General features: G+C 35.8%; 2 protein-coding genes across 8 annotated transcripts in view; one reads left to right on the forward strand and one right to left on the reverse strand.

Annotated features, from left to right (window-relative positions):
• Nucleotides 1-26,074, reverse strand: part of LOC110100855 (regulator of nonsense transcripts UPF2) — a 59,311-nt gene that overhangs the window by 12,518 nt on the left and 20,719 nt on the right. For all 7 annotated transcript variants that reach the window (XM_020828553.2, XM_020828552.2, XM_028699388.1 and 4 more), the window contains 4 exons: nucleotides 23,155-23,236; nucleotides 6,099-6,377; nucleotides 5,827-6,024; nucleotides 5,630-5,731 (listed from right to left, as the gene is read on the reverse strand). In XM_020828553.2, the coding sequence (XP_020684212.1) occupies nucleotides 5,630-5,731; nucleotides 5,827-6,024; nucleotides 6,099-6,377; nucleotides 23,155-23,236 (661 nt within the window). The remainder of the gene's footprint in view (nucleotides 1-5,629; nucleotides 5,732-5,826; nucleotides 6,025-6,098; nucleotides 6,378-23,154; nucleotides 23,237-26,074) is intronic.
• On the forward strand, nucleotides 1,301-4,966 carry LOC110100857. The gene is made up of 2 exons (XM_020828561.2): nucleotides 1,301-4,436; nucleotides 4,523-4,966. The coding sequence occupies exons 1-2, from the start codon at nucleotides 4,254-4,256 to the stop codon at nucleotides 4,760-4,762; spliced, it is 423 nt and encodes a 140-aa protein (XP_020684220.1). The 5' UTR covers nucleotides 1,301-4,253; the 3' UTR covers nucleotides 4,763-4,966.

Raw genomic sequence — 26,074 nt, forward strand, 5'->3', positions numbered from 1 at the left:
TAGTCGAGAAACTAAATAGGAGCAACTAGATACTTGGAGACTAAATTGGTCATATACTTAAAAATGGGGGACTATTTTGAAGTTTCTCCCCGTTTGGAAACAAAAGAAATCAGTGGATGTGTCCAATTTCTGATGCTTTGTAGGCATGAAATGCCTGGAAATTCTACAAAGGCTTGCTAATGCTACTAAAGGACTTTGTTCTTCACAGCAGTCCTAAAATTCCACAGCACAAAGCCTCATTCCTAATAACGACTTCTGGAAAAGTAGCAAAGGTGCATACATAATTATTAGATCCCAACATATTCACAATTCAATTAGTAAATCTTCTAATATCTCAGAATTACTCATTCTCCTTAGAATGTTTGAATCAATAAACTCATTCCATCTAACAAGAATTACGTAAGTTATTGTTAAGCAAAAATGCAAATGCATCCCTCCTTTATAGGAAAAAGTCTTTCAAAAATAACAACTAGGTTCCTCAAATTTTGAAAAAGCTTATCAAGCCCCTCCTGATGAGGATAGGAAAAGCAAGTAAATCTCTATTTTATTCTATCAAAAATAAACATTTATTTCCTTCAATCATAACTACCTTTCAGATAGGTCAGAAGTTCTCAAGGGTGACCACCTAATTTTAGTTTTCATCACTGTTCGAATCTCCCTAACATTTCTTTCATCCTTATCAGACCTACTGCACATTTCTTTCATCCTCATCAGACCTACCGCTAACACCAAGGACCTACAAGCTAGGAATTTCTAACATACTCAGCCTCACTATCTTATCACATATTTTCTCCGTCTGTTTTCCTATTCGACAACCCTTCTATTTATATCTAGTCTCCCACCCTCTTATTAGTTCTCTTCGTCACTCCCATCCATCTCATTAATTCTCCCTTCCAATCATCCTCTGCCTCAACTCCCTCTATGGATAATTGCGCATATGCAATTATGATAGGAAATACTTGAGTTAAAGAAACATCTGGAGAGGGGCCACACTGTTAGGCCGGCCCAAGAGGGGCCGGCTGGACCGGTCCAACCCGGACCGGTCCAACCCGGACCGGTCCTCACATACTCGCGACGGAACCGCACGGGAGGGGAGGAACCGAGCGGACGAGCGGAACCAACAGTGGGCCACGGAGGAATTTTGGGAGGGAAATTTTGAATGCGAGGGGCTGTTTAGACATTTTGTAAAACTCCTTTATGGTTAATTAGGAGGTTAGGAGGAAAAGGGGAGATCATCTTGAATTTGATTTTTTTTTTAGATCTAGGATTTGGTGTTCTTGGGCTCTTCCGCTTAGGGGGAGGAGGAATCCGGATGTAGAGATCCTTGAGGGAGAAGACAACATGCCACCTCTAGAGCCACTTTCTAGAGAGAAGATGAGCATGGGAAATGATCGAAGATGTGCTGATTTTAGCGGAAGAAGAGAGGAATTTCAGCGTCGAGGTGCTGATTTTGAAGGCAGGAGAGGGGAATATGATGGAAGTACAGATGTCATCCTGGGATGAAATGGCCCATGCCCAAGAACATCAGAGGGTTAAAGGGGTTTCTTGGGACTGACGGGATACTATAGGAGGTTTGTGAAGGGGCACAGTTCCATCGCTTGGCCATTGACGGAGCAGCTGAAGAAAGACAACTTCTCCTGGGGTGATGCAGCGACCCAGGCCTTCGAAAGGTTGAAGAAAGTCATAACCTCCCATTCCTCGAAGAGGAGGTACTGCCCAAGTGTCCCGGTGCCTAACATAACCTCCCATTCATCAAGTATTACCTTAGGGTTACTTGCAAACTCAAGTATTTCCTATCAAATTACCTCATCCAAGCCAGGCTAGGAAACTAAGATTGATTCAAACAAAATCAAACTGATTTAAAACAAAAAAAATTGTGGAATCAATCAGAAAAATCAAAAAGGAATTATAAGACAATGGAATCGTAACCGCAGATCATTCAAATCTTCCATCTCTTCTGCCAACCAACCATACACCCTCACCATTTGCCCTGTGTCCCCCACCGCCCCCTCCTGGGAAAATAATTTTTAATTAAAAAAAAAAAGCCACATTCGCTTCAATCTCTTTTTACTTTCTTTGTATTCCTTCCAATTTGATATTTGTGCCACTAACAATGTTAGCAAAAGGAATGCCTCTTCTTTATACTATCATCATTGATGCAAATACCACGAAGCTTTGCCATATTCCTCTGCCATTGCTACCACCAAGCATCCTAAGGTGCAAAAGACTAGAAAGAAGCTTGTATTAGGTGGCAAGAACAATGAAAAGTTGCTTGAAACTTTTAAAGTATTAACAGTACTTGTTAGGATAACAAAATCCCAATTCGATCCAGCAAAACTTATTAAGTAAAATTGAATATCGAGGTGACCCACAAGCACTGAAGAAAGCCCAATTTAACTCCATTTGACTGAAGTAATACTCCAACAAACTCAAAATTTCATGGTCAACAAACCCCCCAAAAAAAGTTTCAAAAAATTGCGCCAAATTCATGAATGCTTGAACCAATCGAACAAGGGCTCAAATGAGCTTGACTGTTACAATAAAGATCAACCAGCACAGCTTCGATTGGGCCAACTTCATAAGTTGTGATGTCGTTGCATGCATATAGGAGGCCCACTGAGCCAACCCTTATGAACCCTTGAGATTATTATTATCCATTACAATTCAAAAGATCCACTTTTCTCAAAGTCATTGCAACTCCCACACTCCATCATTTCACAAGTCATTTTGGGTAAACACTCTCACTGATAAACAATACTGCTCATTGCTCATTTTACCAGATTCATTCAAGAGGTGGCAAACTTTCTGGTGCCTAATCCCGTAGATCAGCACATCGAAACTTTGATATGTTGCCACCTATTCTACTCATGACATTATTGCTTGCAACATGGTCTCATCAGATTGGAAATTCAAGACTTCAATGGTGGCCATTGTCAGTTGCTATTATAAGACATCACCAAATGTCTGAGCTAGCTTAGGTCAAGGTTGATTACACCAGAGGCAAGCCTCAGCTGATCATCTTTCCATGATGAGGAACTTCGGTCTACACTTCTATTATAAACAAGCATAGAAAACAATCAGATAATAATCTAACCATCCAAAATATATAAATAAAGCTTAAATTCAAATCATTTACAAGATTGTTTTTACAATTTGGAACTCTACAAAAAATTTTCTCACCTCCACTAATGATGATGCTTTGAATTAATTGAAGTTCAAGATTGTTGCAAAAAACACAATGCAGTCTACCCAACACCACATGAAGATGCCTCCATTTCTGTTATCTTTGGCAAATGTTGTTATCATTCTTTACACTTGCGTGTAACTTGTGTGGTGGCTACGACTCTCAATCATCCTTTTGCCTACAAATGAGGCAATTTGTATGGAGTCTTTCTAATTATTGGAAGGTAGAGAGCTACTTATATGACTTTCTACAACTAGAGGGTTTGTGCAATTGGGCCATACCACATGATTTTTTTCAATTGGATTTTCGTCGTAAAAAATTATCTTTATCATTAGCTCTACATGTCTTCAAATTTGTTATCTAAAACAAGCATTAAACACGCATAACTTTTTTAACTCTTCCCCGGCGAGAAACATTTTAGTAGGGGTGTAATGTCACATCAAACCAAAAAGTTAATACTACAGGACACAATGACCACTTTGACCTTTCTAATAAATTATAATTTTTGTAGGGCCACTCCTGTTACACTAATTAGGTAAACCATTTTTTTTATAAAAATTGAATCATAAATTATGCCCCTCCCACTTCTGCACACATTTATCATTTTTAAAATATCTTTCCCTTTATCTGACAAACTACTAAAGCAACATAATATGGAAATCAAAATTTAGTATTATCAATTTAAGTAAAATAATATATGAATTCTCCAAAAATTTTACGTTACTATTTATGCATAAAAGCAGCTTCACGCCCAAGATGTATTCTGTAAAATAATTTCCACTCTTTGCCATGTCTTAATGTAAATGTTCTGTACTTCTGTTAAGCCATATCAAAAATTCGAGTCAACAGTCCAAAAACCACACGCACATAGGGGTAACAAAAATTTATATGACACGAAAACTCAACTCGAACCCAACCAGAATTTCTCATGTTAGGGGCACCGTTTTAAGAACGGGTCGGATTCAAGTCCCAATTTTCGACCCGTTTTGAATTTTGGGAAGATTTGGGTCAACCTAGAAACTCGATTTGGATCCGGTTTTGACCTGCTGCGTGCCCATCTCGCACACAAATGACAGAACTGCATGCCCATCTGGCCATCTCGTGCACGCACGGCCCAACCGCTGCCCTCGCCCCGCGCTCCCGCACGTCTTGCCTTGCCTGCCAGCTGCTAGAAAAAGGCGTCACCAACACCTGCAAGGATTGTGAAAGGACCCTCCTCGACTCCTTCCGCTTCTGCTCTCTTGGCTGCAAGGTCCCATCTTTTTTTCCCTTTTTCTTCTCATTGTAACCACCATTACTTCTTAATCCCCTTTCTCTAAAAGGTTCATGGTTTTAAATATAGTTGACACTTCTAATGACCCCGACAAGATGAAGAAGAGGATGAAGAATCGAGTAACTACGACATCCGGTTCGGAGGAAACCTACTCGAGTACGAGCCATGGAAGCGAGAAGAGCACAGTGGTGCATAGCTTAAATCCTTCAACTCCTCTGCCGATCGTTGTTAGCTTTCGAAGCACTACGAGGAGGAAGGGCATTCTGCATCGAGCTCCTTTCAGTAGCCTTATCCTTGAATTTTAGAAAAGCAAGAAGAAATCCCAACTACATCTCTCTTCAATGTGTTGTCTTCACCTATAAATATATGTATAAAAGAAGATGGCTTCCAACTCGCCAGCACTCTATTCACTCCCGCGGATCTCGCTCACCCCCGTCCCTGCCACGTCTCGCCTAATCGGGTCGGGTCGAGTTAACTTTGTAACCCGGCAGGTCGGATCCGACTTGCTATTTCTGACCTTTTTGCAAAAACGGGTCTGGTCAAACAATGGCAGGTTAATGTCAAGTTCGACCCAAATCCGACCAGTAACTAGTATTTAACACCCCTACACACAGAGAAGCCTCAGCAAACTCCGAGTGAGTTGCAATGGCCTAGAGCAACCAGTAGCATTTCCATCCATAAAAAGCTCCTTAACAACGTGACAATGTCTGTGGCACCAATTAATGGCATGTGTATAGGATGGGATTAGGAAGCTACTTGCTTCACCAACAACAAACTTAAGGACATGCGTAACTTTTAAAAGGAACTGGACTAATAAAACTTTTATTAATAAATAATGACGAACCTAGTTTCACATCAGCAATTTTAATATATTACCAAGAAGAAAAAATATACAACGCTCCTCTCACAAAAAAGTCCATAGCTCAAACTTATGACAACGGGTATTGGAGGGCTAAGAAACAGAAATTTTAATTTGTGCTTACATTGACTTTTCTAAACTCCACCATTATTTACAAAGTTCACATTTATGAACGTAAGAAGTTTGTCACTAATTATAGTAACATTGTTCTAGTGAAATTTACAATTCAAGCTTTTCTTGCTGTACCAGCAAATGCCTCATTATTGTGTAAGCGTGAAGAAATATTGCAAACCATGTAAGCTCATCAACATACCTTTAAGCAAGTAAAAACAAGACCTGAAGGTGCAATTCTAAATTTGCACAGCTCGCCAATAAACCTGATATTCTTTATCTTCGTCTCAATATTTGTTTGATCCTGGAAGAAACAACGCCGCTAAGTCCAATGATGCAATGTGAATCATTATCATCAGCAAACAACAGCATAGTAAAAATACATGTACACAAACAAACCTTCTTATTTATCAAAAAGTTGAACTCCTCTTCGAGCAATGATACAAGAATACTTGGAACATCCTTCATACACGTTGATAACGTTGCAACCATGCGAGAATAGTATGGCAATAACTCTAAAGACGTTCTAGGAACATTAAACAAAGCCCGTACAAGCTTCTTCCGATTTGCTTTGGAATTTAAATAGCAAAACTCCACCTGATAAAAAATATTTTATTATGTAAGCTTGTACTTCGTACATCGTTATATTCCACTAAGTTAATGGCCATTACCGTTAGCTGGTCAATAAGATCACGGCTTACACAACCTGGAAGTCTTTGCAACAGAGCATCCAAACTTGCACCATCAAGAGCTTTCAACTTATCCTTCTCATCCCCTTTCCTCTCGGATTCCTTCACTTTATGTTTCTCTTTTTCGGCCTCTTTACCTTTTTCCTTGTCTTTTTCTTCATCTTTAGCCTTTTCATCTGCTTTCCCATCAAGGGACAATTCTGTGTCTACATTGACTTCAACATTCTCTTGCACTACATTTTCTGGCTCTAGAGCATGTTCCTTAATAAAAATAAATGAGTTTATAAGAAAATATTCCAAACAACATACAGAGTCAACAAATAATCTGCCAAACACAGCGACACAATATTGCAGTATAAATATTATAAGAATACATCCGAAAAACATATCAAAGAGGAAAAAACGTGGCAGCAATTACTACCAAAATGATGGGGTATGTAAAAAAGATAAACAGGATTGCCCTCACTAAACATGCAGACGTGGTAGTTATCTTATCAAAATGGCCAAGCAAAGAATATATGGTTTACAATGCAACTTCCTGAGGTCAATAAACAATTCTTAAAACAAAGCAAAGCCCAGAAGTGTTTTTTTTTCCCCCCAAAAAGCCACTTCTAAAAGAACAGTCACTACAACTGTAAAAGATAGTAGAAGAATATGGAAGGTTCCCTAAAAAAAAGGCTAAGATGTTAATTTTAGCAAGAGAAAAATTATTAAAAAAATAGATAACATAAAAAGTAGCAACAGCTAGACTTGTGGCCAAATTTCATTGTTGACCTCCATGGAGTCGAGCACATTCGACGAAAACGACATCACATGTAACGAGTTCGAGAAGCCACTTTCGCAACCGAAATCATTTGAACACCGCCATTAATGAAACAGTATAAATAGACACATTCAAGATGTCTGAATTTAAGCAAGATGAACCACCCACACTCGACTCAATCGAACAAATGAAGAAAACGATAGTCTACAGACACTACGTCGTGCGAAATCACCCCCAACATTGTTTGTTCATGAAATGTATCACATCATTAAATCTAGAACATCGAAATTATCAAAAAAGGACCTCTCGTGATCAATTCAAGAAAATGCAGTCGAAAACGCTAGTCTACAGAAGCGAAGTTGTGTGAAGTGATCCAAACATTGTCCGTTTGTGGAGCACATTGTCTCGATGTGTCGGAACATTAAAATTAACTAGAAATAACACTAATATTGCTTATAGTTCACGCCACAAGTTAAAACATAAAGTTTGCTCTCATGTGAGTTGATGGCACGCAAATTGAGACACATGAAATGAAAAAACACTCAAAAAATGATTTACAATTCTTTTGTATTATTTAATTCCATTTATTATTATAATTTTATTTTAAAAAAAAAAGGAAGAAATGCTTACCTATAACTTCTTGAGCCCCCCGAATCCAACACAATCTTATATATCCACAACATTAATGTCTGTAAATTGGCTGGCAGTAACAAAGCAAAAAAGAAAACCTAATAAATCTCCCTCATGTGGCATTCAATCCTGGAGGCACTCGCCCAACCCAGATTTTGCACACAGCCGCACACACCATGCATAACCCTCTTGTATCTATACCCTTTCACTTCTTGTATCTATACCCTTTCACTTCTACCGAAATTTCCAAAACCTTCAACGGCAATAAAGCATGGAAGCCGCAAGATTTCACTAGAGAACACAATAATGGGGCTAGTTGCATGTAAAAAAGGAAGAGATGGAGAGTCCACAATTTTAATTTAGATCGGCCTAAAACCCTCGTCAGTGACTCGCCATTCATTTAAAGCTAAGGTGACTCGAAATTTTTTCTTATTTCACAAGGGTTTTATACTGCAATTCATGGAATTGTCCCAAACCAGCTTAAAAAGTGATTTCCATGTCCACATAGTTGATTGGTCTTAGCACAACAATTTGGTTGGGGGACTAGACAATTACAATTATTTATAGAATGTAAAGGATTTAACTCCCAATGAAAGAAGAGGATGCGAACAAATAAAAAATGATCATTCTCATTCCATTGTCTCCACCAAGCCAACAAATTATGCAATAGATGAGGTCAAAATTAACCAATAATAACAACATGCCTTATACCACTCCGTGGGTCTACTACATGAATCTTTTTTTTCTCCATTGTATCTTACTAAGAGTCAACTTCTCAATTAAATCTAATAAAACCTATCATTTTTAATACTTTCTAACTAAGTCCTTTTAAGTTCACCTCTATTTTTTTAACATAGGACGGATCTAATACATCTACTCTCCTAACAGGATCATCGGAAGGACTGAGTTCTCTATGAACAAACCATTTAAGGAGACTCTCTCTCATCTTATCTTCCACTTAAGCTACTCCAACCTTGTCAAGTATATACTTGTTTCACATTCTGTCACTAAGTGCAAAGCCACCCATTAACCTAAGCATCATCTCTGCAACACAGAAACTTAATTTTATGCTTCTCTTTTAATGACCAAAATTTTGCACCATAAAGTATTACAGTTCTCACCAGCATCTTATACATACATAATGAACGGAGATAACTAAAATTGTTCTTGCTCAAAAGAAAAATTGATGCAATCAAAAATTTGGGAGAGGGACCCAAATTTTTTATCACAAAAGAAAAAACTCTTTCTAGGATCTAGAAAATATCAAGAACTCATAAAACTAGACAAATTAAAACAAACATAAAACTTTTTATATCATAAAAGGACTTACAAACAAAAACTCTTACAAACGACGCTTACAACTTGGACGCTTACAAACTTTGACACAAACATGACTTAAACATCAATCCTAAAACTGCATTTTCTTGAGAAGAAGGATACAATGGAGTGGATACTTGCGGAGAGACAAAAGAGGTTAGAAGCCAAGACGAAGATTGGAAAGAGCTCGCAAGATTTCCATAGAAGTAGAAGAAGAAGAGGTGGAACAAAGCTCTCAAGCTTTTTCCAAGAAAAACCTCTCAGGTTTTGTCCCAAAAATCACATTATAACACACCTAAATTAGCCACAAAACATTCTCTATATATAGGCATGAAAGGGGAATATAAACAGCCCAAAATATTAATTAAAAGCTGAAAATATAAGGTCAAAAGGCACCTTAAAACTGCACAGAAAACAGTAAAAAACTCTTGAAATTCTCCCCAAACAGCCACCAAATCAATCCCAAAAACTGTCCAAAAATCTGTCCCAAAACAGCCCCAAAATATCTTCAAATACCCAAATAAATGAGGGAAATGAAAGACCAATAGTCACTTTACTGAAATCCCAAACGGCACAGCAAAATACAAGGAAGGAGGCCACGGTTCCAGCAGCCGAGCACAGGAAACCAGCAGGCAATTTTCGGGTTCCAGCAGGTAAGTTCAATTCAAGGTAAAAAGGGGGCCACGGTAATAAAGAGGGCAGCAAACCGAAGGGTCAGCAGCAACCCGTGGGAGGAAAACCAGCAGAAAAATTGCAGCAGCCCAAGAGTCAACAGGAGCTACTGTGGGATTTTGTAGGGTTTGATCAACAATGGAATGGATTTCGTTTGTGTGCGAGACGGACGAAAGTCATGGGCTCGCATGTGAGTCGCGATTGTGGGTGACAGACGGAAGGGCTGGATCGGGGTTTTGGTGTCGTTCGGGTTGCCCAGGAGGTACTTAGGCCGAGTGGAAGGCTGCCTTCGAAACGCCTGTTCGATTAGGCTCGAGCAAGTTAAAGGTGGGTGGTGTGATGTAATGCAAACAGGAGAGAGGGGGATCAAGCGGGAGACGAAGGAGAACGAGAGCCGAAGTCGAGAGGTGTCGAGAGCAAGAAATCGACGAACAGAGCAATCCAAAACCCGTGAGTCCCCTGTTATGTTTCTTCCTCTCTTTTACATGAATTGAGGCCATCGTTGCTCTCATAACGTTAAGAAGATTGGGTTATTCAATTCGGTCAAAATTAACGTGGGTATATTTTAAAACTGATGTCGGTATATATATATATATATATACATGAATTGAGGCCATCGTTGCTCTCATAACGTTAAGAAGATTGGGTCGTTGCTCTCATAACGTTAAGAAGATTGGGTTATTCAATTCGGACAAAATTAACGTGGGTATATTTTAAAACTGATGTCGGTATATATATATATATATTCAACAAAAACATGTACTCTTTTTTATGACTTGATCACCCAATAACACAATCCCAACACTAGATCTATTACTAGTAAAATTACACTCCATGTATTCAGTCTTAGATCTACTTGAACAAAAACCTTTAGACTCTAAGATCAACCTTTATAGGTCAAGTTTTTCGTTAACTCTTTATCAAGTCTTATCAACAAGAAGAATATCATCAGGAAAAAGCATACACGAAGATACATCCTCTTGCAAATGTCTACTAAGAACATCCATGACTAAAGCAAAAAAGATATGGGTTTAAAACTAATCCTTGGTGTTATTCAACTGAAATAGAAAAATACCTAATCAAACCATCATGTGTTTGAACACTAATAAAAGTTCATGCATACATATCCTTAATAACTTGAATATAATCATTATCAAGTTCTCTCTTTTCTAGAAATCTACAGAGCACTTCTCAAAATAAATAAAAATCATATGTGAATCCTCCTTGCTCTCTTTAAACTTCTCCATCAAACCTCTTAGCAAATATATAACCTCAATCGTAGATCCACCTGGCATGAATCCAAATTGATTTTGAGAAACTTTAGCATCATATAGTGACTTACGTTCAGTTACTCTCTTTTATAATATTAATACATAACACATCAATTTAATTCTTCTATAATTCACACACTTTTATACATCACATTTATTCTTAAAAATACGAATCACCGTACACTTTCTCCACTCTCTGGCAACTTTTTAGTCTTCAAAATAATATTAAAAAGTTTAAAGCCATGCTAAGTCCCACTGTTTTTTCATACTTCATTTTCTTTAAAACCTCTCCAATTTCAATTTTATAAAACGACAATAAAATCAAAAATCTCCATTACATTTAGGGTGCTAAGATCACTAAAATAATCACATTCTCACAAACTTCATTGAAAAGTTTATCGAAATAACTCATCCACTTATATTAAATATGCTCTTCTATAAAAAACACTTTTTAACCTTCATCCTTAATACATTTTATTTGAAATAAATCGTTGCTTCTCCTATCTCTTTACTTAGCTAACATAAACATGTATCTTTCACCCTATTTAGTACCTAACATTTTATATAAATCATTAAAAACAAAATTATTTGCATCACATAATACTTTTTTAAGCTCCCTGTGATCCCCTTTATATCTATCAAAATTTTCTAAGATTTTTCATCAAAATCAATTTTTACAACAAACTTCTTATTTTTTATCATTTATTAAACATTTAAATTCCATTATTAATGGCTTCTACTATTAGAAGTTTTTCATTTTGATTCTCCAAACACATACTTTGCAACATTTTTAATCTCACTTACAATTTTTTTTCCTATATAACATGCTTCCTCATGAACAACCAAAATCTTAAGATGCTGAATCATACTCTCAAAATTATTTTTATTTACATTCTTTAAATACTCCTATCTAATCCTAAGATAATATTATAATATTTTACTTTATTTTCATTTTACATCCTTTCATTTTAAAATCCAAAACTAATAAGCGATGTTGCATACATAAATTTTCACTCGAAATCACTTTAAAATTTCTACAACTTAAACAATCTATTTTTCTTATGAAAAAGCAATTAATCTGAATTTTACAATGTCCACTTTTATAAATGATGAGATGTTCATCTTTTTTTTAAATAAAATATTAACAATAATAAATCATTAGCTAAAGCAGGCTCCCGAACCCAAACGAAGAAGTGCACGAAAGGGAGAGAGTTTCATTGACAGCAAGTGAACTCCCATCGTTGTTTCCGATCAAAATGTTGTAACTTCTTATCCGAATGGAAGGGAATGTCGTCCAAGTAGCGAAGTCGACCAGCGCACCAAAGGGGGAAAGTTTTCTTCATAGCAAGCTAACTCTAGTCGTTGCTTCCGATTAAAATGTTGTAAATTCTAATCTGAATAGAAGGGAACTTCGTCCAAGGAGCGAAGTCGAACAGCACACGAAAGGGAGAAAGTTTTCTTCACAGCAAGCAAACTCCCATCATCGCTTCCATCAAAATGTTGTAACTTCGATTCCGATTGGAAAGGAATGTCGTCGAAGAGAGAACTATGTGGATCGGGTTCGGGTTGACCCGAATAGTGTCGGTCAATTTCGGTTGGACCCCAACCTGATCCGTGACCCGGTTTTGACAACCCAATAAACAATAAATCTCTTTAACATTCTCCTAAACCTATTTAATTTCCTGAATACATAGAATTTATCTTCACATGAATAATAATATCTATAAATTCTAATAATTTGCATGCAGGAGTACCAATATTCCATGTTCTTATCCAAATTCTAATTTTGGGGACTAGCTTATTTTCCCACATCTATCCATAATGGGGGAATCCTATAAGAACCTTAATGTTTACATGATTAAATAAGTATTAATAACCTGTAAATTGTATCAAGAAACTTTGCATGCATGAGAGTTTTGTTGGGGGAGAATCACAGCATTGTACTTGCGAAAGCAGCAATGCAGGCCTCGCTGCATATGTGGTTTGGTTGTGCAGGCGCAGCGATGCTTGGCTGGATCAGCGTTGTGGCGCCGTTTTCTTTGTTCTAAAGCAACTCAGAATTCAACATGCAACATTGTTGCACTATGACCTCTGGTTCTACGGCACCAAACACTCACAGATGTTTTTATACATATTTAATATAAATATCCCTTCCATAATCCCCACTCTCGTTTCTTGGTTGCTTGGCCGGGAAGAAGAAGAAAGCAGAAGAGAGGAGAATATGGGAGAGAAATGAAAGAGAAAGTTGTTGGATGATTTTTGTCTGTCCTCCCAATTGTGGAAGTTCTCATGATCTTGTAGGTAACTCAAATCCTATTCATGTTTCCACTGGTTCTGAGTTTCAGTGTTCTATCTCTCATTAATTTGGTTAAAATGTTGTATCCCCCAATTTAACAAGTTTCAACCATATAACTTTTGATATGTATTAGGTATCATCATTCTAAGCATTTTTGCATTATCATATTGAAATTTCACTGATTCATTTTGCATGTACAACCTTTTTATTGAAAAGATCCACATAAAAGTAGGTACAGAATAAGTAGGAATTGTTATATCTAGAATGGAGGAGGTATGCACAGCATGCATAGTAAAGTAGTGCATTTGGCATGACATGCATCTGATGCAATTTATATGACATGCATGAATACTGACATTAAGACACTATTGATAAGGTGTGTATACTGGTAGTGTAAAATTATGCTCAACACATTAATTGTATTGAACACCTATATAATGTATGATGCATATATTATTATTATTATTATTATATGGCATAGGTGCGTGAAATTACAAGAAAGAATGACTAATAGAATGCTTTAGGTTGGCTAGAGTAAGATACCCCAAACATGAGGGTGGGCCGACAAACTTCCCTTTGAATATTAGGTTTATGGTGTAATCCCAATACAATATATAATATTAGGAGTTACATGTGGACAAGATACATCAATGGGCAGAAGTGACGACTCTTATAAAATAGCCACTAGACATTCCACCTAACATTGATATGTGACATGACAAGATACAAGATATAGGAAAACATTATATGCTATGTAGAACGGAGAGGGTGGGGGAAGATAATAAGAATAAAAATCTGAAATTAAATTTTAGATTTCCTCTAATCAAGGGAATTAAATTTTGAAATTCAAATAAGATGGATGGAAGGATAAATAGGTGGTTAATTATTCCCCTGATTGAATTCCTTAACAAGGAAATAATTAAAATAGGGGAGAAAGCGGGGCCCGCCTAATGAGGATGGAAAAGGAAAGGTGTCCACATACAATGTATGTGGATCCATGCATTAATGAAAGATTGGAGAGTTAAATCTGAAATAATTTCAGATTTAATATGATTGAAGGATTTCCTAAAATAGATGTATGTTATTTACGAAAGAATTTAAATTTCAAATTCATTTGAATTTGAATTCAAAAACTTTCCAAATAAGACAGGAGCTAATATAGGAAAGTAATGATGGTGAAATGAAATTGGAATCAAGTGATTAATTAATCAATCAATTTCAGAATTGATTAATTAATTGAATGAAAGAGGTTTCCAAAAATAATGTAATTAATGATAATGGATTTGAAATTCAAATTAGATTAATTTGAATTTAAAATATTTTCAAATTAATGACAACTTAAATAAGAAAAGAGGGTTCTTTTTTTTTTTTGAGGGAAGTTGGGCTAGGGAAGGAGGTGGCCAGCGGGTGGATTGAGCCACTGTGGATTTCAACCAAGGGGAAGGGGAGGAAGGGAGGGGCTGGTGTAGGCCGATGTTGTGAAAGTGAAGGGGGCGAGAGGATCGAAGCCTTAGTGGAGGGCTTGAGGAGGTGGTGGTTTAGGGAAATAAGGAAAAACAAAACAAAGAAAAAAGAGATAGAACCGCGAGCCTTGGACTCTTTTGAAGACTGACGGGTGATACGATGCCCTTCACCGAGGGACTTCAAGCCACGAGCCCGGACCCATCCTGCGGCTGGTGGAAATCACAATTCCCTCTATAGGGATTCCCACTAAAGTCCTCCCAAGAACAAAAGTGCAAAACAAATTTCTTTTCTTAATAATCCATCATACCAATACACTAACAAGAACGTCTATATATAGGCCTCAAAAATAAATAAAAAATTAAAATAAGACGATCAGGCTCCTAGGGCTTACAAAAGATTAGACCCTTAAGGGTAAAAACAAAAAAATGCATAATTAAAATAAAAATTACAAATAAAAACTTAAGATGACGTAGGATGATCACGGCCGTCGAACTTTAGCTCCTTGAATAGGCATGGACGGTTGGATGTCCGCATCATTCTCCAGGGGTGGAAAAGAGCTCGACTCCGTCAAGTTCGGGTCCCGGGTGAGCAACCATGCTCTGATACTAAATTGATGTAGAACGGAGGGGGTGGGGGAAGATAATAAGATTAAAAATCTGAAATTAAATTTCAGATTTCCTTTAATCAAGGGATTTAAATTTTGAAATTCAAATAAGATGGAGGGAATGATAAATAGGTGGTTAATTATTCCTTTAATTGAATTCCTTAACAAGGAAATAATTAAAATAGGGTAGAGAGCGGGGCCCGCCTAAAGAGGAGGGAAAAGGAAAGGTGTCCACATACAATGTATGTGGATCCATGCATTCATGGGAGATTGGAGAGTTAAATCTAAAATAATTTTAGATTTAATATGATTGAAGGATTTCCTAAAATAGATATATGTTATTTAGGAAAGAATTTAAATTTCAAATTCATTTGAATTTGAATTCGAAAACTTCCCAAATAAGACTGAAGCTAATTTAGGAAAGTAATGATAGTGAAATGAAATTGGAATCAAGGATTAATTAATCAATCAATTTTGATTAATTAACTTAATGAAAGAGGTTTCCAAAAATAATGTAATTAATGAGGATGGATTTGAAATTCAAATTAGAATTTAAAATATTTCCAAATTAAGGACAACTTAAATAAGGGATTTTTTTTTTAAACAAAGGAAAATTTTCATTAATCATTCATCAAAAATCTTACAACACATTAGACCACTATATATATATAGGTCTCAATCATGAAAAAGAAAAAGTACGAAATTATCCTCTGTGCTACAATAACAAGACACTTCCCCAAAGGGTAATTTGGAAAACAACAAACTAAATAAAACATAACATGAAGAAATGCATCAAAAGTAAAGGCATTGAATCGTAGTCGTAGATCTGCGATTCCGTCGTCGATAAAACTTGTTGATAGCGTCTGTCAATGTCCTCATCATTCTCCCCATGTGGAAGAAAACTCGAACCTATCGAGTGAGTGTCCACAGAGCTCTCGTACCACTCTAGGAAGTCTAGTCTAAATTCAGCAGCTCCTCTCGATCAACCCATGTATCCTCTGTCGTCGGGGTCCCTTTCCAGTGAACTAAGTATCTTCGACGTCCCCCTTCTTTCGTGGCAATGATCTCATCATCTAATATGACTTCGATCTTCCCCGCATTGGGTAATTGAGGCAAATTGGGGAGTGGAGGTAGGCTCAAGATCTCACCAGGTGGGGTCGCACAAGGCTCATTTGCAAGTGGATTCTTAGGGCTAAACTCTGGTTCCTCAAAGGTTACTAGATCTTCTATGTTAAATGCAGGATTAATGTAAAAACTTTTGGGAAGGTCCAGCACGTAAGCATTACTACTTATCTTTGAAATTATCTTGAAAGGTCCGGCGCTTCTCGCATGCAACTTCTTTACGGATCCTGGAGGAAAACGCTCCAGACGGATTCGCACCATCACAAAGTCTCCAACTTCCAATTCTTTAAATCTTCTTTTATGATCAGCAATAAATTTATAATTAGCATTATTTTGTCCAATTTTCCTTTTAATTTATTTGTGCAACTCCTGAATATGAGATGCAAATGCAAATGTAGACTCTGATGTTCTAACTCTATGACTCATGGGAATCAGATCAATGGGTTGTTTGGGTAGGTATCCATACACGATCTCAGCAGGACTAAGGCCAGTGGTTTTGTTAACAGAGTTGTTATAAGGAAAATTCGGCAATAGGCAACTTAGAATCCCAATTTCTAATATGTTCGCCTACCAAAGTCCTTAAAAGATTTCCTAAGCTTCTATTAACTACTTCGGTTTGTCCATCAGTCTGGGGGTGGAAGGCCACTGAAAATTAAAGTTTCATACCCATTTTGTGCCATAGCATTTTTCAGAAATAGCTTGTAAACTTAACATCTCTGTCGGAGACAATGATTTTTGGTAAGCCATGAAGTCTAACGATCTCGTCAAAATAAAGCTTGGCAAATCGCGAGGCGTCAAAAGTTTTAGAACAAGGCAGGAAGTGGGCCATTTTCGAGGAACGATCGACAACTACACAAATAGAATCATGTTTTCCCAGTCTTAGGTAGACCAAGAACGAAATCCATACTCACATATTGCCAAGGGCAACTAGGGACAGTGAGTGGAGTGTAGAGTCCCGTGTTCTGTTTGTGTTGCTTGGCGAGTTGACAGGTGTGGCATCTCCTCAATAGTTAACTAACATCACGCTTTAGACTCGGCCAATAGAATCGGTTCTCTAAGGCGTTGATCGTCTTAGATTATCCAAAGTGACCAGCCAACCCTCCCGGAGGACGTTTTGGGAATACAGAGTTTTTGAGCTCGGAATAGGTACCCATCTTCTACTAGGAAGTCATTGATAGTGCGGTCACTTCTAGAGGTTAAGGAGTTATAGATTTCATAAAAGTCAGGGCAGTCCTTATAGTCTTATTAGATACCCTCAAAGCCAACCACTTCAATTCTCATCTCACGGGTGATCATTATTTGACGACTTAAGGCGTCAGCCGCCTTATTTTCAGATCCTGCTTTATGTCTAATGGTATAAGTGTACTCTTGCAGGAATTCAACCCACCTTCCGTGCCGGGCATTAAGTTTCTTTTGAGAATTAATATATCATAATGCTTCATGATCCGAAAAGATGACAAATTCTTGGAGAAGTAGATAATGTCTCCAATACCTAAGATATTGAATAATAGCATAGAACTTTTTGTCATAGGTAGATTATTATTGTCTAATGTCATTCAACTTTTCGCTAAAATAAGCGACCGGATGTCCTTCTTGGGAAAGGACTCCAATGCCAATTCCAGAAGCGTCACAGGTTACCTTGAAAACTTGGGGAAAATCCGATAATCTCATAACTGGGGTTTCAACCATTCGTCTCTTAATTTCTTCAAACGCTTTAGTAGCAGCCGCAATCCAATGGAATTCTCCTTTCTTCAGGCAATCTATTATTGGGGCCACTATAGTGATAAAGTTTCTGATAAACCATCGATAGAATGTGGTCAGTCCATGAAAACTCCAAACATCTCGGATATTCTTAGGTTTTGGTCACTCATTAATTGCTCGAACTTTCTCAAAGTCAGCGGATATACCTTGGGACGATATGATAACCCACCTGAGGAGAATGTACTGATGTAGAACGAGAAGGGAAAAAAGTGGACATTTGATATTTGAATTTCTTGCTTTAGTTGAGATCAAAATATTAGGAATAATTAAATCAAATCCAATTAAAAATCTAATTAAATTTAATTTAAGTAACTTTCCTAAAATAGGCTATCTTAAATTAGGAAAGTATTTCAAATTCAAAATTACTTAAAATTTGAAATCAAATATTTTCCTAACTTAAATTGTTTGATAAAAGGAAAGTAATCAAAGGGGAATACAAATTTTGGAGGCAAAGATGATGAAGGGGGGAAAGGGGCCAGCGACATTAAAAGAGGGAGGAGAGGTTATGGAAAAAGAATTTAAAAAATGACTTTAATTAGAACCTTAAATTAAGGAGTAATATTTAGATCACATCCAATAAATAATTAACTGGACCTAATTCAAATACTTTCCTAAAATAAGAATCCTAATTTAGAAACAAAATTCAAATTCAAATTCAAATTAATTTGAATTTTAAATTTCAATTTGTTACTAAGTTAGAAGGGCTAAAATAGGAAAGAGCTTTGAATGTGAAGAGAGATTTGTAAAGCCAAGGGAAAAGAAGGTGGCCGGCAGTTTGGTGAGACCGGCAGCTAGGGAGGTTGGCAGGGGGTGTTGGAGGTGGAGCTAAGGTCGTGGGGAGGGAGAAAAGGAGGCCGGTTTTATGGAAGTTGGAGGGTTTATGAGAGAATCAGCCAGTGGAAAGTGGGGGATTTTGGTCGGCGGTCAAGGGAGGAGGAGAAAAGGATCTAGGAAAAGAAAGATACAACCGCGAGCCCGGATGCAGCTAACAGGTACTATGTTGCCCTTCACCAAGGGACTTCAGGCCACGAGCCCGGATACATCCTGCAGCTGGTGGAAGCTATGAATTCCTCCCATAGAAATTTCACCCAAGATTCTTCCCAAAGAACACAAGTGCAAACACTAAATTTTATTAATCATCCAACATTACATTACACAAGCAAGGGCCTCTACATATAGGCCTAAGAAAAACTAAAACAAGACACATATGCCCCTAGGGCTTACATATGACGACCCTCTTAAGTAAGGGTAAAAACGGAAAATTCATAATAAAAATAAAAATTACAAATTAAGATAAGGTGGAATGATCTCGGTCGTCAATCGTCGTCTCCTCCTCTAAAAATTTTCATGATCGGATGTCTGCATCAATATGATTAGATGAATCTTGCACTATTACACGTATTTCCTTGCACATGATAAATGACAAGATAGATAAACATGATGCATGATGATACTAATGCTGATATAGATAGAGGATGCACACAATCCTGTGGGGTACATATAGCATGCACGATATGACATGCAAGCATAAGGATAGGCACAGACAATGTTATGCAAGCACACAATAAGTTTTAAAAATGATACTCGTGATGTTACCCCACATTGATAAAACCAAAATATTGCATTACTTTAATGATTCACTGGATAGTTTTCTCATAGCTTTTTCATGATGTTATGATAGTACTGTGTCAATGATTACTAATCAATTATATGGGTATAATAATTTATTATTCATTAGCTTTACACGAGTTACTAAAATATATTGCAATAACATGACTTTAAATACATGATTATTATTTTGCCTTTCGTGCATTGGACAAAGTGGTAGGTTCTGGTAACCAACTAGGCTTCTGCTCATTATATAATTTTTTATGTTTTCAGAAGTGAGTCAGGATACAGTGGAGTGAGGCTGAACAAGATTTGCAAGTTTAGTTTTATTTTCTTTTTGTAGTCAAAGTATTAAAAGAACTCTTGATGTAATGATTGAACTTCTAGCTATTGTAAATTGATTTTTGAAAAATGGTAAATATAGTAAAATATTTTTATGTATATTTTGATTTTGCTGAATTTTATTAAATAAATGAAAATTAGTAGCTTTGGTAAAAGAATTAAGATATAAGATAGACAATTCTCCCAAATTTGGTCCTAGGGCGTTGCATACCGTCACTTATTTAAAACTGCACTCAATCGTCGATACAGTGACCCCTTCCCACTTTTCATTGCATTCAGGTCATATAGTGTGGCACTTCCAAAGAATGCCCTCGCAAAACACAATTTATTAAAAGATTCATGTCATAATTGTTTGAAAAGTTTTACGATGGTTGTCAACTACCTAACGTAACTCTCCACTTTCCTCATACAGGGCTTCGGACTCGACAACGATAATGTTGAGGTCAAAATCAACCTAGTAGACAAAATCAATCAAACATAAATTTATTATTATAAAAAGAAAAAGTCTAGATACAGAAAAATTAGTAATAAGCCTCAAGTTGATGATATTATTCTATCTAGATATGATGTGGAGGAATTAGAAAATTTGAAGAAGTGTTTGTCAAAAGAATTTGAAGTTAAAGATTTTAAATATTTTCTTAGAATAAAAGTGGCTATTAAGAAAAAGAATTGTTGTTTCTCAAAGAAAATATATTTTAAATCTTCTTAAGGATATCGGTATGCTTGGATTCAAACTTGTTGATATTCCTATAGACAATCAGAAGAAAAAAAAAGTACAACAATAGACAGTGAGATATCAGAAACATGTTGAAGGCCTGATCTATCTTTCAAACACTCGGCCAGATATTGATTTTGCAATAAGTTTTGTAAGTCAATTCACGCATAGTCCTACAAAAGAGCATATGGAAGCAATCTACAAGATTCTTATATACTTGAGATGACATTAGAGAAAGGCATGCTCTTCAAAAATATAGAGAAACGTGACACTGAAGTGTATTCAAATCCAGATTAGGCAGGAAATATTATTGAAAGACGATCAAATTTTGGGTACGGATCTTTTGTCTAGAGTAAGAAGCAATCAGTTGTAGCCAAAAGTACAGCGGAAGCTGATTACAGAGCATTGGCACAAGAAATTTGTGAAGGGATTTTGATAAAAAGGGTTCTTAATAAATTAGGACAAATGAGTTCATGTTCTATTCTAATGATGTGTGATAATTAGGTAGCTATCAAGATAGCCAAGAATCCTGTGCATCATGATATGACTAAGCATGTTGAAATGACAGACACTCCATCACAGAGAAGATGACTAGTGAGATTGTTAAATTGAAATACAACCCTACCTATGATGCACATACACAGACACGGCGACACGGACGCGGGACACTTCAATTGTTGAAAATATAGGACACGGATTGGATATTGTATAATAATTATTATATTTTAAAACTAGTGTATAAAAATTGAATAAGCATAATATTAAAAATAAGTTAAAAATAATAAGTCGTTTAACTACAATGTGTGTTTAAAATTATTAATATTAAGATGTCGAGAGTCCGGCATCGATGTCATGTATCAAGCATCGAGAAAGGAGACGACAACGCTATCAAGAGTCAGGAATCTATGTTATGTAGTATTGGGGGTTAATGTAAAGAGGGCGTCTATCGTCAATGTTGAGAGGGCGTTGGTCGTCAATGTTAAGAAGACGTCGGATAAAGATGAGCTGTCAAGTTGTGGGTGTAAAAATTGCTAACGTTGGACATTAAAACAGTGTCAGACTTTGATATTGAGATGGTTTTAAAATGTCGATATTGTAGTGACGTCAGATGTCAATGTTGAAATGATAATGGGCATTGTTCTGAAACCAAAATCACAACCCGCCAAAGAGAAATGAAAATAAAAATATTCATTGAATGGGGTATTGAGTGCGGGTGATTCATTTGGTGTTGTGGATATGAAATAAGAAATTTAGTTTTTATATTTTAAAAAATTAAAAAAAAATTAAATACAAGAAATTATATTTAAAAAAATTCATAAAATATTTAAGAACGTGTCGGACACGCATATTCAATATGTATTTAATATTTTTTTAATCAGACACTTTTGGTGTGTCCGACACATATCAGGGGAGTGTCAAACGCGTGTTGTGTCAAATACATCTCGAACACTACACAACTTTTTGAGGAGAAGTGTCGGTGCATCATATATCTCCACAAAACAACAAGCTACAGACATCCTCACCAAAGCTCTACCTATATATAACTTTGAAGACTTAATTTGTAAGCTTAAATTATATGATATATATTCTCCAGCTTGAGGGGGAGTATTGAATATTTGAAAGTTAAAGTTAGGAAATTTATTTTAGGAAAATATTTTTAGGAATAAAAGGAGAGATTGATTGTGATCGTATCATATAATTTTGTCTCCTAATTAGGGAATTTATTTTAGGAATATATTTTTAGGAATAAAAGGAGAGATCGATTGTGATCTTCACATATGATTCTATTTCTAAATTTTAGGAAAGAATTATTCTCCTATGATTTTGCTACCTAAATTTTAAGAAAGAATTAAGCTGTTATTTCTTTTATCAGAAAGCTTTTTAGTATATATATGTAGATGTACTACTAATTCTTTGCAAGAAGAATATTGAATTAAGAAATTATTCAGAAATATACTAAGATGGCTTGGGCTTGAAGGTAGGAGATATACTGGTAAATTAAATAGATAAAACTACTATGAAATTATTGAGGATTAAAAAGGAGATCAAATGCAACTTGGCTAGAAGTCGTGCAAAAAGAATAGCTTAAACAAATCATTGAGATAAGACTAACAATGATAATGAATAATAAATCATACTTTTCTGGTTCAAAAATATCCTAAACCTCTCCAAAACCCTGCCCATAGCCATCATTCCTCACACTCAAAACATAATGCATTTCCATAGCCACCAATTACTTTTGGTTGTACATAATGCTTATTCATAGCCACCAACCACCTGTTGGTTGTCAGTTGACTGATGCAAACATTCATTAACCAAAATTTTATCTAATTGAAACAAATTAATTACTTGAAACAACATAACAAGAAATATACCAAGAGGAACATCTTTGACCGCTGCTGAATCAAATCTAGAATAATCTATTAATTCAAGTACTTTAACATGTAAACTAAAAAGAAATTTAACACCTTACATTTTGTTGCTCTTGGTTTTTCAAAATTTGCTCATTTAATTTTGCTTCTGCTTCTCCCAGCAACACAGCAGGAACAAATGCTCTGAAGAAAATTCTAAACCAGTTAATTACAAGAAATGTACAATCAATAAAATGAAATCATCGCAGGTTTATAGTTGGACTTGATACAACGCTAGAAATCTAGTTGTCAGCCAATTATTTCGCGATCACGCACAAGGAAATTAAAATTGTTAAATGAGCAAGGGAAAACTAAGCTTTTAAAAGACCAAGGTATGTTTAAGGGAAGAAAATAAATCTCCAACCTATCTGCCCAACAAATAACAGATTATAAGAAGTCCTTCAGTTTTTCAATAACATTACCCAGTTTAAAATTACATCCTATATCATGAAAATGAATTATGTGCAAATGATATACAATAACATAGATACAAAATTAATTGCAAATATTTGAGTGGCCAATTTGATCAAACTTTTCTATTGTCTGAGCCATCTATTGAGCCTTGACAAGAATGAAACAATCAGTCCAAGAAGTTGTGTGAAGGTGCCAAACAAGTTCTAGAACCTTACAAAGAGGGAACATGATAGATTTAAGTCAGCTAAACACACACCTCATAAGAGAAGCAGTGAACATGGATGAAACACCCAGCAACACAACCACGCCACCTATCACCCATCAGATGACTTAAAACAACCCAGTAAAGGAGGCTAAAAAACCTTTCTGCTTTCTTTTTCTCCTTTTAAAAGCATCAAGTTGGATTGCTCCATATTCTTTGATAACGCTGTAAAACCAAAAGTATTATTCAACATGGCATACGTTGCTTCCTAGGTGCTAGAAACATCCATATAAAGTTGTTTCAAAGCTTTTCAACCAAACTTCTACTCGTCATAAGAAAGCTGCACAGCTCAAGCTTTAACCCCATCTTTCCCATGTTGCCGCTCCCCACTACCCTTGTGTTTATTTCCTAATTCCTTCGGCACAATAGGAATGGAAAGAAATAGTGGCCATAAAAAATCAAATTGATAAATTTGTTGAGGTAAATAAGTTTAATGATAGGATGATTGCTTTTAAGTTAATCATAAGGGAAGACATCATTAGTAGGATCAGTGCAAATATTCCCACAGTTGGATAAGAATATATAGTTTGGAAAAAAAAATGACAATAAATGAAAGAACTAGAAATATATATATATTAGAAGAAGACATGAAAACATTTGGAAGATACTTAAACGGACATGGGCTCTAGTTAAGCAAGCTCTGAAAAAATTCATGATGGAAGAAACTATAAAATATTTCATACTACCACATAAGCTTGCAAGTGGGAACATATACTCTAAGGAACAAAGATTATTTTATTGCTTTCAAAAATGAAGCTATTAAATTACAAATAAACTTCACTCAAAAGGCTAACAAAATTCGAAAGGTGGTTCAAAGAAAACGTTAACCACATAATATAAAGAATAGTTATGGATGCACAATTTTAAAGAACAAGGAAATCAATTGCAATAAATAATTGATAGTAAAACTCGAAAGCTAAGAAGTTATTAATCTTAAAAACATAGATTGTTAAGAAAGGTTAATTGAATGTTATAGTTGAACAAAACTTTACGTAGGATAAGATAGCAAATTGCTTTAAGATAATCATTGAAATATTAGGCGAGTCCAGAAATCGATAGTCCACAACAGAGAAAAATTATGTTGTAAGGAAAAAAAGATTGTTTAGGCCACGAATTGCAGCTTTAAAGAGTGCCAAAATATAAATACTACTAAGGTTTAACAGCTTGATTATGAAAATGGACTCTCTGGCAATGATATGCAATAACCACACCCATCGTAGTTGTATCCTTTATTATTAGATTTTGTTAGATTAAATCTTGACAACTATGCTTGCTTGATGGCAAAGAATCAGTATTCATCACCTAAATTTCTTTGAATGTTCATCGTTGAATGTTCATCGCATTACAGATCTTGTCAAATTTATCGCTATTCGTAGGGCTGCAAGAAAACAAAATGTTCGACAAGCTACTCGTTGCTCGGTTCAATTAAAACTCGTTTGTGATCGTTTAACTAACTAAACAAACAAACTTGAACAATAAATAATCGATCCTTAAATAAACAAGTTTGAATACTAATATGTTCGGTTCATTTATGTTCATGAACAACATCATTTGAAGCTCGTGAACAAGCTCGACATTAAGCTTGATAAGAAGCTCGATAAAAGCTCGATTCGTGATCGATTTAGAACTCGTGAATAAGCTTGATAAATAAATTCATATAGATTAATCATATTTTCATTTTAAATAGACAATTGCTTATATTATAAATTTAATTTCATTTTATTTTATACCTTCAATAGAATGATTTTGTTCAAGAATAAAATACATTTCACATTTGTCAATGTTAGCAAGATTATTTGTTTAAGATGTTCAGGAATAAATTTAAGATGAATCATAGATTGTTTGTTTGTGAACGAGCTCACGAAAATACTATTTATGTATATATTCGTGATCTTGCTCATTTGATAGCTCAAGAATACTCATTTGATTTGTTTATGAACGTGCTCGTTTGATAGTATAAAAAAATTCGCTAAATATGTTCACAAACATAGTTGGTTAAGGCTTGTTTGTTTAAAGCTCAATAACCCTAAACGAACCGAACATGAATCGAATATGAACCGAACATGAACACCATTAATTTAAACGAACCAAACATGAACACAAACAATAAAGCTCGAATCAAACACGAACCGAACTTGAACAAGCTAATAATAAACGAACTCAAACATGAACACTCACATACTCGGCTAGGTTCGGTTCATTTGCAGCCCTACCTATTCATAGAGGATCGAGTTTTTCATAGAGTTGAACGTATGGCCAACTGCATCGACAATATTATCCAAGAGTTTCCATTCTGAAAATAAATT

This window comes from Dendrobium catenatum, unplaced genomic scaffold (assembly GCF_001605985.2).
Source record: "Dendrobium catenatum unplaced genomic scaffold, ASM160598v2 fragScaff_scaffold_1271, whole genome shotgun sequence".
Lineage (NCBI taxonomy): Eukaryota > Viridiplantae > Streptophyta > Magnoliopsida > Asparagales > Orchidaceae > Dendrobium > Dendrobium catenatum.

Bases quoted from the DNA above. Each gene is read 5' to 3' on its own strand.
- LOC110100857 (XM_020828561.2), top strand. From the start codon at position 4,254: ATGACAGAACTGCATGCCCATCTGGCCATCTCGTGCACGCACGGCCCA. The intron at 4,437-4,522 runs GTCCCATCTTTT...ATGGTTTTAAAT, and splicing joins TCTGCTCTCTTGGCTGCAAG to ATAGTTGACACTTCTAATGA.